The sequence below is a fragment of the Rhododendron vialii genome, chromosome 8a (assembly GCF_030253575.1).
Source record: "Rhododendron vialii isolate Sample 1 chromosome 8a, ASM3025357v1".
Classification (NCBI taxonomy): Eukaryota; Viridiplantae; Streptophyta; class Magnoliopsida; order Ericales; family Ericaceae; genus Rhododendron; species Rhododendron vialii.
Genome location: NC_080564.1, coordinates 8,713,852 through 8,726,494, shown reverse-complemented (window position 1 = coordinate 8,726,494; position 12,643 = coordinate 8,713,852). Strand labels below are relative to the sequence as shown.

At 32.5% G+C, this 12,643-nt stretch overlaps 1 protein-coding gene and 1 long non-coding RNA gene across 2 annotated transcripts; both read left to right on the top strand.

Annotated features, from left to right (window-relative positions):
- Positions 1-548: 548 nt before the first annotated feature.
- On the top strand, positions 549-5,425 carry LOC131335624 (transcription factor MYB1-like). Its single transcript, XM_058371073.1, has 3 exons — positions 549-937; positions 1,496-1,625; positions 4,773-5,425. The coding sequence occupies exons 1-3, from the start codon at positions 814-816 to the stop codon at positions 5,290-5,292; spliced, it is 774 nt and encodes a 257-aa protein (XP_058227056.1). The 5' UTR covers positions 549-813; the 3' UTR covers positions 5,293-5,425.
- Positions 5,426-11,109: 5,684 nt separating this feature from the next.
- Positions 11,110-11,839, top strand: LOC131335630 (uncharacterized). Its single transcript, XR_009202568.1, has 2 exons — positions 11,110-11,234; positions 11,645-11,839. It is a non-coding gene; the product is annotated as an uncharacterized LOC131335630 (long non-coding RNA).
- The last annotated feature ends 804 nt before the right edge of the window (positions 11,840-12,643 follow it).

Sequence of the window (12,643 nt, the reverse complement as noted above, 5' to 3'; positions counted from 1 at the left end):
GTAATCTTAATCGTCCAAAAGTATTTTGAGTGGTCCAGATGCAAATAAAACTTTTCTGAGAAAAAATTAAATTCTTCTCCGGAAATTTTTTATTTAAATCAGAATTATTGATTGTCGCGATGAACGGTCCAGATGCTGCACAGCACGCCCCCGGTCCCAAAACGTCAACCCTTATTGGCCCACAACAAAAGAAAAAAAAAACACTTCTTAGGAATTCCACTTGATTCTACAGTGTTGAAAAGTAGTACAACCATGAAAAATAAAGTGTACACGGTGTAGCAACTTCACATTTAGCGGTTTAAAATCGACGTGGACTGTTAGTTGATTTATATTACTCCACAGAGAGAAAAGATCAGCTACTATATAATGCTATCTTTGTTTTTTGTTTTTTTCCCGGTTGGGTTTGAGGGTCAAGGTGTTTAGGCCAATTTACTCAAAATTCAATTATTTTCCTTCCTGATCCGGTAAAAAATAGGTCATCTATGCTGAAATTAGAAAATTTACAAGAGATTTTTGTTGTGACCTGGGCCTAAGAAATTGTCATGTTTCGAATTAAGGACATCCGGCTCATCCTATTGCTACTCTGTGTGGTTTAGAATTCCTGGTTTCAGGTTTTGTGGTGGGAGGACATGCACGTCAATAACTTTACCTTTGGAGCCTCAGAATTTAGAACAGAAAGAGATGTGTGTGCTTGCTTTGCATCAGTATAAAATCCAGAGACTACGCTTTATTTTTGAGCAGCTTTACTTGAAACCTTTTCACATGCTTATTGATTATTGGTTTTTTTAGGACTTTGCAGAATCAAGGAAAGAAATGGACATGCAGGTTCCATTAGGAGTGAGAAAGGGTGGTTGGACTGAGGAAGAAGACTGTCTTCTGAAGAAGTGCGTTGAGAAACATGGAGAGGGGAACTGGCACCAAGTCCCTCGCAAAGCAGGTCAGTTTTTTTTTTTTCTCTTTAGAGAAAGAGAGAGAGAGAGAGAGAGGAGGGAAGATGGAGGTTGCTTGAGAGTACCAGGTACCAACGGTTCGCGAAAGTTTGGTCTGATTTAACTTATTTTATGGTTCTTCTATTTATCTTGGTTGCTAGTAAACTTTTTCTTTTGTTCTTCGATGTCGTCTCCGTGAGAGGAATAACAAGAGTAGGAAAAAAAATGGATGAGTTGTGGAAAAAGTTACGGAAAGATAAATGAATCTCAAAAAAGATGCTAGTCTTGCATTATTACTACATACTAAATTTTTTTAATTGTTAGTGATAATTTTATTTTATTATAATTTTATCGTCAAGACAAATGCTGGCTTATTAAAAAAAAACTGAATGCAAATCGAATGAAAGTTAAAAGTAAACTCAAAAAATCTAAAATAATAAATTAAAGCTAAAGGCCGGCCTTTTTCTTTTTTCTTTTTTTATTAGCATTCTTTTCTTTTTTTGTGATAGTAATTCTTCAGAGAGAAAAGAATGTGTATCAGCATTTTTTTATTTTTTGTATTACAGGATTAAATAGATGCAGGAAAAGTTGTCGGCTAAGATGGTTGAATTACTTGAGGCCAAATATAAAGAGAGGAAATTTTGCCGTGGATGAAGTTGATCTCATTATCAGGCTTCATAAGCTGCTTGGCAATAGGCAAGCGCGCGCGCTCTCCCTCTCTCTGCATTTTTGTTCTATTTTCGAATCCCATGCCAAACTCTTTAGAGTAATAATCTTATTTCCTCTTCTTCATTTTTTTTGCTTAGAAAAAAAAAAAAAAAGCCTTTGTCTTCTTCTTGTTTTTTGGTGTGCCTTTTTGCCTTTTCTTCATATGTCCTAGCTAAACCAATATTCCAACTCATGCACATTGACGGCCTTGCCTTTTAATTTTTTTTAATGATTATTCTTGTTAAAGAAAAATGCTAATCTACACTAAGGCCATGTTTTGTAGCTCTTATATTTTTTGTTTTTTGTTTTTATTTTAAGAATTTTCAAAAAATAGGAATGAAGATATGTTTGGTGCACTACTTCCATTTCCAAATAATGTAAACAACTTTCACTATTTTGAAAATCTGAGAAAGTATCAAAACCTTGCTCATCCCAAACCTATGTGGCGCGTGCCATTTGGAAGTTTTGACACCACTCTATGGCAATATAATTCTATGCACTCAATACCACAAATAGTACTTAGAATCATCTTCCCATGTCTCATGTCATGTACCCAATAACCCATGATATTAGGCTCCGAGGCTCCCACGTGTTCAAAAGCAAATCTCAACCTTCCACTAAACCCAGACAAGCTCTCTCTCTCTCTCTCTCTCTCTCTCTCTCTCTCTCTCTCTCTCTCTCTCTCTCTCTCTCTGTTTGGGAATTAGTGGAGAAATGGCAAGAGAGACAATTGTAGAAAAAGTAAAAACAGTTGGTTTCAGAAATTGATTTTTTGTTTTAAAAATAGGTTGACACTAGGTCTGTCAATGGATCGGATCTGATCCAAAAAATTCGGATCCGGATCCGAATCCAATAATCTGATAATCCGAATCCGGTAATCCAAATACGGATTCGGATTCGGATCAGATTAAATCCGTTATCGATCCGAATCCGAACTTTAATTTTTTTAAAAAACAGTAAATTTTTTATTTTGAAAAAAAAATGTTTCAAAAGTTGTATTTTTATTTTTTACTTTTATTTTAATTTAAAAAAAATTTTTTTTGGGAATTTTTTTTTTTGAAAAAAATTTGTATTTTTTTGAAAAATATAATTTTTTTTGCTAAAATTTTTGAAGTAAAAAAGTTTTCGGATCGGATTCGGATTTTCGGATTCGAGTCTTATCATATTCGGATCGGATTTGGGTCTTATCGAATCCGGATCGAATCTGGCTCATTGACAGACCTAGTTGACACAATATGTTTCTGCTTTCACTTTTATTTTAGGAAAAGTAAAAATTGATTTTAGCAATAGAAAACAGGAAATAGAAAAGTGACAGTGTTACCAAACATAGCCTTAAGATTTTGCCTTTTTCTTATTTTATTCTTATTCAAATTTCTTTTCGTTTGTTAGTTTTGCGTTTGACTTATGTAAATTATTGATTCGTCTCATCAAGACGAATCAAAAAAGTAAAAAATTATGATGTTTATCCAAATATTTTTTGAAATATCCAAAAAAACCGACTTTTAATACAAAACTCCTACACGTGCCCTTTCCAAAAACCACACCAACCAAAAGCTTTGGTCAAAATGGGGAGGGTTTGTTGTTTTAATTCTCTAGCTCCATGGCTGTCTTTTTGGTTTTGTATGTGGCACACTTAAATATTCTGAAGAGTGGCGATAGTAAGATTTAAAATAAACTTAGGTTCCGTTCCAGAACACTTTCTTAAAAAATAAGTACTTATTTCATATTTTCAAACTCAAAAATAGTGTAAATAAAAAATAATTTTTTAATTTTTTTGCACCGTACAAAAGATCTCATCGAGATCTTTCAAATAAGATCCATATTGTATATTTTTAAATTTTAATAAACTCATTATTTTTGAGCTTGAAATTGTCTTCTTAAAAAATAAGAACTTATTCTACGTTCCAGGACGGGGCCTTACTCTTATAATTTAAGAGCTATATAGTGGTTGGGTTATTTTGTGTAACACCCTTAGTATTGGGTGTTGAACGTATTTACCCTTGGAGTCTCTTATATATAGTTGTAAATCCTATTAGAGTTTGTGTGTGACATAATGTGAGGGAGAGGGTGAGGCGAGCGTGGGGTGCCAGTCTATGACCTCCCGGAGAGGGACCGGCGTGTGGTTCCCGAAGAATTTTTTCATCTTTTTGTATACGTTGTGTGAATATATATACATGAAGAGTTTTTTTCTGAAATCACTGCGTGGTTTGTGTATATAGTGTCCCTCACGTTCCTAACATCTTGATGTCCTCTTTTTCTCAATGATTGAAGAGTTATTTATAAATAAAAGAGAATAACTCTTTATAACTCTTCAAATGGTCACATCATCGCCGAGCAAAAAAACAATGGTCACATCATCAGATTTATAGCATATATAATAGGTGAATTAATGAAATTTTTGGCGAATTGAGTCCCCCCAAATCAAAGGGTTATTAGAGCATCTCCAATTCATACAAAATAGAAGATGGATGTAACACATTGAGAGGAGATTTTGTAATTTATTCCACTTTTTCTTCACTTTTTGTACTTTTTTGGGAGAATTTTTGAGGGACTCACAGTCCTTTTTAGAGTTTGGAGGAAATTTGTACTCCAAATTTACTTTTGGTCCTCCATTTTTAGAGGACCAAATTTACTTTTGGAGGACCAAACTCTAAAAAGGACGGTGGGTCCCTCAAAGATTCTCCCAAAAAGTAAAAAAAGTGAAGAAAAAGTGGAATAAATTACAAAATCTCCCCTCAATGTGTTACATCCATCCTCTATTTTGTATGGATTGAAGATGCTCTTAAAACGTTTGGACTTTAAAGAGTCTCTTGGAATACACATTCTGCAAGTGACTCTTTAACTTGTCACGTGTATCACCAAAGATAAGATTTTGATATACAATTTTTTGTTTGTTATCACCCCTGGAAATGCTCTTAGTTATTTTTTGCAATTTTGGGAAAGAAGATTTTCCATTTTGAAAAGCAAGCTTTTTAGAAAAACGAAAATAGCAAAGATTACGTTGACGGTCTTGTCCCAATATGTGTGAGGATTTTATGATGGAAATGTAAAATTTTAAAATATAAGAAAGTAAAAGAATGATTTCAAGACTTTCATATTCACCATATCAATTGGTTATTTTTTCTCTTTAAACAGATGGTCGCTAATTGCGGGTAGACTTCCAGGAAGAACATCGAATGATGTCAAGAATTTCTGGAATACCCGTTTGCGGAAGAAACCGAATGATCAAAGGGAAGATGTACAGAAATCAAAAATGACCCAGAGCACGATGGAAAAAACCGAAGTCATACGGCCTCAACCTCGAACCTTCTCGAAGAATCTACCTTGGTTGATGGGTAAAACTATTATTACAGATAAAACTGATCAGACGAAAGAGAATTTCTCCAAGCCATTCCCAACTCCTTCACTGGGGGATGATGACGGAATATTATGGTGGGATAACATGTTGTCTGATCCTGATATTAACAAAGGAATGATAACATGGACCAATCATGAATTGGAGGGTGGGGGTGAAAAGGTAGAATTAGGTATGCAAGCAGCTGGTAGCAATCTTTTCAGCTGTGTTCAAGAAGACGATCAGAATGATTGGAGTGACTTTTGTATGGACAATATGGATCTTTGGGATATTTTAGGAGATGATCAAGTAGTACCGTGACATTTCATTTTTCTTTGAAATATTTAGTGTCGATTGAGTTTCGTCTTTTATGATTTTAGTATTTCTTTTTATCAATCAAATTAATAAAGATTTTAGTAAAATAGAGGAGACGATACTCCTTCCTTCCCTTTTTAAATGTCGTATTTTACAACAAAAAAAAAGTGCATTTTCTCATCAAAAAAATATGTATGCTCTGTTATTTTTTCCGGAAAAAAACGATTAAAACTTACATGATGCATAAATGCATCTGCAAAGCCCTCACAAGATTTTACAAAAAAGGAAACACTACTCATTGTAATTCTCTCTGCATGGGGCATGGTCCATCGTGACTCGTGAGGACAATTTCGCTTTTCGATTGTGGTCCTTTCATTTTAAGCCATTTTTCTAATGTACTTCTACCGTTCCAATTTACTTGTCTCAGTTTTATTTTAACTGGATAAAAAAATTAGTTATATTTTTAAATTAGTAATAAATTTTATATCCAATATGAATTTTATTTGATAGATCTCGATTTGTTCTATAATAAAATATTTTCAAAACCACTTAAAATATTATAAATTATAAAATATAATTAATTAAAAAATAGTACGAACTTCCTAAAGTGACAATTAAATTGAGACGGAGGTAGTAGTTGTCACCAACACCGAAGCCGTGACGTCGAGTGACTCTTGGACGAGAGACTCTGAGCCGTCGTACCGTCCTGAACAATCAAAAGTGCTTTGGCCACTTTAGGCAATTTCAGACAGGAGCTTTTGTCCTGCACTCCAGGAACTGTGTAGCGTGTACTGTCACTGAGCGTCACGGGTCCGAGTTGACAACTTCTCTGGAATGACATGTTCCTTTGGAAGCAAGTGACATAATTAGGAGGTGTTTCACTTTCGCAAAAAAATAGTACTTCCTCCGTCTCAAATTGGATGTCAATTTTTAATATCCGTGTCAATTTTAACTTTTTATATCTTTCAATATGGATCTCAAAAAATATTTAATATAGATCTTGTTTGATAGTTCTCGATTAGTTCTATTATTCAAAGTTTTCAAACTCTTGAAAAACATTATAGATTAAAAAATATAAGCGATGAAAAATGACACGAGTTTCAAAAATTGTCATTCTTTTTGGGACGGAAGGAGTAGTAACTTTTAAAAAGAATGATAATTTCAAGTTTAAAAATCATGTGTTTGTGAAAATATTTTTTTTACTAATATGAATTTTATTTAATAGATCTCATTGAGATCTTTTAAATGATATAAATAAATTTAAAAAATTATTTTTTATTTTCATTATATTTAAGCTTGAAATTATATTCTTTTTAAAGAAGAACGTTTAGAAGGAAGGAAAATTTTCATAATGGCATCTGAACTTTGCATCAAATATCACAGAAGCACATAAACTTAAGTTTATTTCAATTAAACGCCTGTACTAACAAAATTCTCAAATTTAGACACCTGAACTTAAATTTATTTCAATCAAACACTTGTACTAACAAAATCCCCAAATTTAGACCCCCACCGTTATATTTCGTCCAAAAAATTGCTGACATGACATATCCAACCTGTTTAAGTTGCCCCATTGCACTGTTTTCAACAGAGGACGATGAAGTTTGCCTATGGGTTTCGCTTGGGTGCATCGTTCCTTATTAGAAATATGTGCAATGGGATACCTTAAACGAGTTGGAGATGCCGTGTTAGCAATTTTTGGGACGAAATATAACGGCGGGGATCTAAATTTGGAGATTTTGTTAGTTCAGGTGTTTAATTGAAATAAACTTAAGTTCATGTGTTTAAATTTGGAGATTTTGTCAGTACAGGTGTTTAATTGAAAAAAACTTAAGTTCAGGTGTCTCTGTGACATTTAGTGCAAAGTTCAGATGCCATTTTGAAAATTTCCCTAGAAAGAAAGCAGAACAGGAATTAATGTGTTTACGCAAATAAGTACTTCCTCCGTCCCATAATGTTTGGCATTTTCAGGAATATGTTTCATTTTTAAATTGCATATATCTTTTCAATTCATAATGTTTTAGGCAATTTTTTGAACTTTATATAATAGAACAAATTAAACTCTATCAAACAAGATCCATATTGCTTATAAAAAAAATTATGGATTAAAAGATAATGTTAATTTTTTCATAAGGCTGGAATAGTGAAAGTGCCAAATATTATGGGACGGAGGGAGTACTTATTTTTTAATAAGGCAATTTCAAGCTCAAAAATAATGTGTTTATGCAAATAATTTTCCTACCAATATGGATCTTGTTTAATAGATCTAATTAAGATTTTTAATACGGTGCAAAAAAAATTAACAAATTATTTTTCATTTACATTATTTTTGAGTTTGAAAATGTGAAATAAGTTGCTTATTTTTTAAGAAGATTTTTGGAACGAGACCTTAATTTCCTCCAACCAGGATTCTCTCTCTTTCCGTCTCTTTTTCTCTCTCCTACGTAATCTTCTAGGAGTAGTATTATTAAAGGTGAATTTGGATTGAAAAGTTTTGTAACTTATTTTTGGGTTTTTATTTAGATTATTTTGCATTTGTTTGTTTTGTACCAAATTTTTGTGACTTATTGATTTGTTTCGACAAGAGAAAACGAAAAAGTAAAATTTTTTGATCGAAAACTCGTAATTTCTTGAATAAAGACAAAAATAAGTCAAAAATTTTTGATTGAAACTTTTTTTTTTACTTTTTTTGTCTTTTTCCAAAAAATTTATGAGTTTCGATCAAATTTTTTTTATTTTTTCGATTCCTCTCATCGAAACAAATCAATAAGTCACAAAAGTTTGATACAAAACTATCAAATGCGAAACTTTTTTCGAATAAAGACAAATTAAGTTACTATTTGACTTTAATTTCAATCCAAATCCCCCCTTATTTAGCTGGTGAAGAATAGTTTGATTTTGTCCTTATTCAATAAAATTTGCGTTTGTTAATTTGCATAAAGTGGAAGGGCAAAGCTTTTGGTTTTTTCATGGTGTCAAAGAGTTGAACAATGAAAATAGACGGCAAGTGCCTGATCGAATTTTTTTTTTTTGCCTGATCGAATTGATCGGGTCATTTAGGAACAATGTTCAAGTCTCTTGATCTGTTAGGATACCTCAGTTGCATACATTACTGCCACCTTATACATACATACAGATACATATATATATATATATATATATATATATATATATATATATATTTGTTGAAGGCCATCTTCTGCTTTACACCTATTGTAATGATAAACGGCTCTACATTAAATTTTTATACGTTATTAACTTTTGCACTTTCTATTTTTATCATTTTCAATCGCTTTATTAATTATATGATTTTAATCCATTATGTTATTTCTTCATTTCCAAAAAAAAATTAATGAAGGTGCAGTATCGCAGTTGTGAATTTACATACTCCTTCCGTTCCTTTTTTATTAAGTATTCAACTTCGTAACTTCAACTTATTATAGAGACACTATCATTATACTTTTCATATTAATTTTTACCTCAACTTTCCATAATTACCTTCCATGGAGACATCGTTATTACACTTTTACTCATCAACTTTTCAAAAATGAATCTACTTTTTGAGGTAAAATAAAAAAAGTACCTTTTTTTTTTCACAAACTTTACAAAATAGACATTTATTAAAGGACAACCCGAAATGGAATAGTATACTATAGTAAAGGGACGAAGAGAGTAACAAAGAGTGAGATGGTAAAAACGAAAGTGCAAAAATCATTATTCTAAAATTTATAGTCAAGAGTGGGGTGTATAATACACTCCTAAACACATAGCAGGTGTAATTGACTTAGCATTCCCCAAATTATCATATTATTCATTCAGTTTTGTTGATATTCCAAAAACAAATATAAGCAACAAAAAAGAAAGAAACAATGATTTTTTTTATTAATGTTCAAAGTAGGGCCTAAATCAATTTCCTCTGTGTGGTTAGGAAAATAGGGTCTTGAGTGGTCAGGCCGATGTACTCAAGTTCCTATTATCTCTGTACTTCGTGTTATGAGTTAATGAAATTTATTTTTGTTAATCAAAAAAAAATGTTCAAAGTAATATAAAAAACAAATATAGAATAAACCATTGATACACACCAACCGCAAGATAGTAAACAACTGATACACACCAACCGTAACTCATTCCAACTATGTTAGCACCTACCCTCTCTGCAAGAAAAATGAAATTTGATGACAAAAAAGTGGCGACCAAATTTAATTTTGTCACTAAATGAGTATATTTGATGACGAAAAAATAAATTCGTCACTGTTTTAACAACTTCTGTGACGAAATAATTTTGTCACCAATTATACTTTTTTAGCGACGAAAAAAATATCTTTGTCACCAAAGGTACCCATTTGGGGATGAAATACATTTTTCATCGCCAAAAGCTTAGAAAAGGAGACAAAATTATTTTTCGTCACCAAAGATAATTATTTGGTGACAAAAAATATATTGCGTAGCCAAATGGGACCAATTTAGTAACCAAATATTTTTTTCATAACCAAATGCTTAACTTTGATGACGAAATATAATTTCGTCACCATGTTAACGCTTTCGACGACGAAAATATATATTTTGTCATCAAATGGGTATCTTTGGTGACGAAATTTATGAATTGCGCTTTGTCACTAAATGTATTTTGGACATAACTCTTTACTAAGAACTCAGATTGAGGTAATTCAAATTGGGTTTGAACAATAACTCAAATGCCTACAACTTTTATGTTTATCAAAATTGCTAATTTTAATGTTTAAAAGTTCAAAACTACATTCGAAATTTATTTTCATGTTAAACATATATGTAGGGATGTTACTCACACGTTATGATGTTATCTTTTCTTGCCCTAAATCTTGATGTGCTCCATCATTGTGATCAATAAAATCCCTTTTTTTGCCATTCAAAAAAAGAACATATATGTTATATATTAGATATTTCAAATATGTACTAAAAAGCGTGTGTGTTGTATTTCGTCGAAGTTTACGCGGAAAACTCAGGGTTCTCAGGTTCGAAACCCAGCAGGAGACGAGGAATTTTTTTCCATATGAAAACATCTTTTGCAACAAAAAATTTCGTCACCGATTTCTTGTGTTGGTGATGAATTTTCATCACCGATGTGACCCATTGGTAACGAATTTTTTCATCGCGAAAAGGAATAATTGATGACAAAAATTTCATCGTCAAAAAACACAATAGTTGAGGAAAAAAATTTCGTCACAAATTATTCACTTTTTTGTGACAAAAAATAGATTTCGTCACTAGGTAGGAATTCTCGACAACCTTTAGTTGACAATTTCTTTTCGTCACCTATATTATTTGTGACGAAAAATATGCAATTTGTGACGGTTTTCATTCCGGATGACAATCGTATCCGCCCTGTCCCGGACGTGTAATGACCCGAATGTCGGGCCAATATTTTTTCCGAATAAATTTAAATATTTTATTTAAGTATTTTTTTTGTAATTATAATTGATTTTGTTAACTGATAGATCTAAACCTAGACTTTCTAGGGAACCCTAACCCTACTTCATATTCCTAAAAATCTAGAACAAGATTAGATTGAATTTTATTAGATATGATTAGGATAAGATTTGATTGGATTTTCTAAGATACTATATAGATTTTGTTAGATATTATTAGATTATATAAGATTTTGTTAGGATTATATAGGATATTGTTAGGATTATATAGGATATGGTTAAGATTTTATTAGGATTATATAGGATATCGTTAGGATTATATAGGATATGATTAGGATTTCTAGATAAGATCTAGATTGTTCTTCCACTAGTATAAATAGGAAAGCTCCCTCCCCCCAGTCCACACACCACACACAAAAGAGAAAGGAAAGAGAAAATAGATGGGGAGAAAGAAAAGAGGGAAAAAGTTGGTGGGCTATTGATGAATGTGGAAAAATATTTTAAGGCATTGATTCGTAGATGATGCGGCCGGTCATATTTAAGGTAATCCGAATAGTATACGATATGCTTCCTACTTCCGGAATCCTTTCTTCACTCTCAATTTTGTACTCCTTTTGATTATCTCGTGATATTTGTTCACTCCTGTGGAATATTGTTAGAAAGTGGAATAATTGGTATCGAATATGATGTTGGCTGAGTACTATAGAATTGTTTAGTACAGGGATCGAGTAAACTCATGCACCAATAGCCTATCCAATAGCCAGAATGGGTCGAGGATGACTCGGTGAGAAAGGTATTGGGGGAGTGTCACTGGTTATGTACTGAGAAGGACATGGTATGAGGTTCCTTGTGATTGTTGCTTCGACTTGATGGTCGATTATCGTTTATTGATTCCACTTATGAGCTTTGTTATTTTGTTGTATCGTATACTTCTCGGATAATTTCTTTTTCAGGTGTGGAGCTGGATTAGTGAAAATTGAATCGAATCATATAAGGATTAATTTGGAGAGGTGTTGGAAGAGTTGATAATTTTGGAGCATCTAGAAGATTATTTAGAAGGCGGTTTAAGTTTATTTTGATGATGTGATTTATTTATGGAGAAAATAGGGGCCAAGAAGTGTTTAAAATACAGTGTATTTTGGAGTTTATTTTCAGAAAACAGCGGGGCGTTATAGGATGGGGCGGGTTTTCTACCCCCTTTCGGGTATCGGGTCGGGGTCGGGGTAAAATTTTTCAAACTTGCCAGGGTTCAGGTAGGGTTCGGGGTGAAAGTGCTCCGCCCCGAAATTACCTAACCCGGCGTATTTATATATGTATATAAACTTATATACACGTCCTTTCATTTTTTTAGCATTAATTCAAAAAACAATGTCTCTTCACTGTCATGTAGGCTAATTAAAATTTAAAATAAATATAAATTAATATTTATTGGTTTTTAGTGAATTTTTTAATAAACTTTCTTAAAATATTTATAATAAATTCTACACAAAAAGAAATGGAATGAAGTATCTAAAATATTGATTGCAATTAAAAGTTTAGATAAAATCGCGATACCAAACGACACAAAAATAATTTCAAAAGTTTAATTTTTTGGATAATTTTTATTCTTATTTAGCATTTTTTTTGCTTTTTACTTATACTTTAATTTTTTTTAATTTTTACGAGGCGGGGCAGGTAAACCCTTTCCTTGATCGGGGCGGGAACAAGGTTACCCAAAAAAACCCGATCGGGGCGGGGCTGGGGACGGGAAATGTTTTTCGGGTCGGGGTCAGGGTATGCAAAAGCCCGCCCCGTCCCGTCCCGTTGCCATTTCTATTCCTCACCCAATGTAATTTTTCTTATAGTGCCTATAGTGATCATGCATCCAACAAACACACTTAAGCTATAATAATAATAATAATTTAGTGCAGAAAATTTCACCGAACTATGTAGGTGAGATACCACTAGATGGG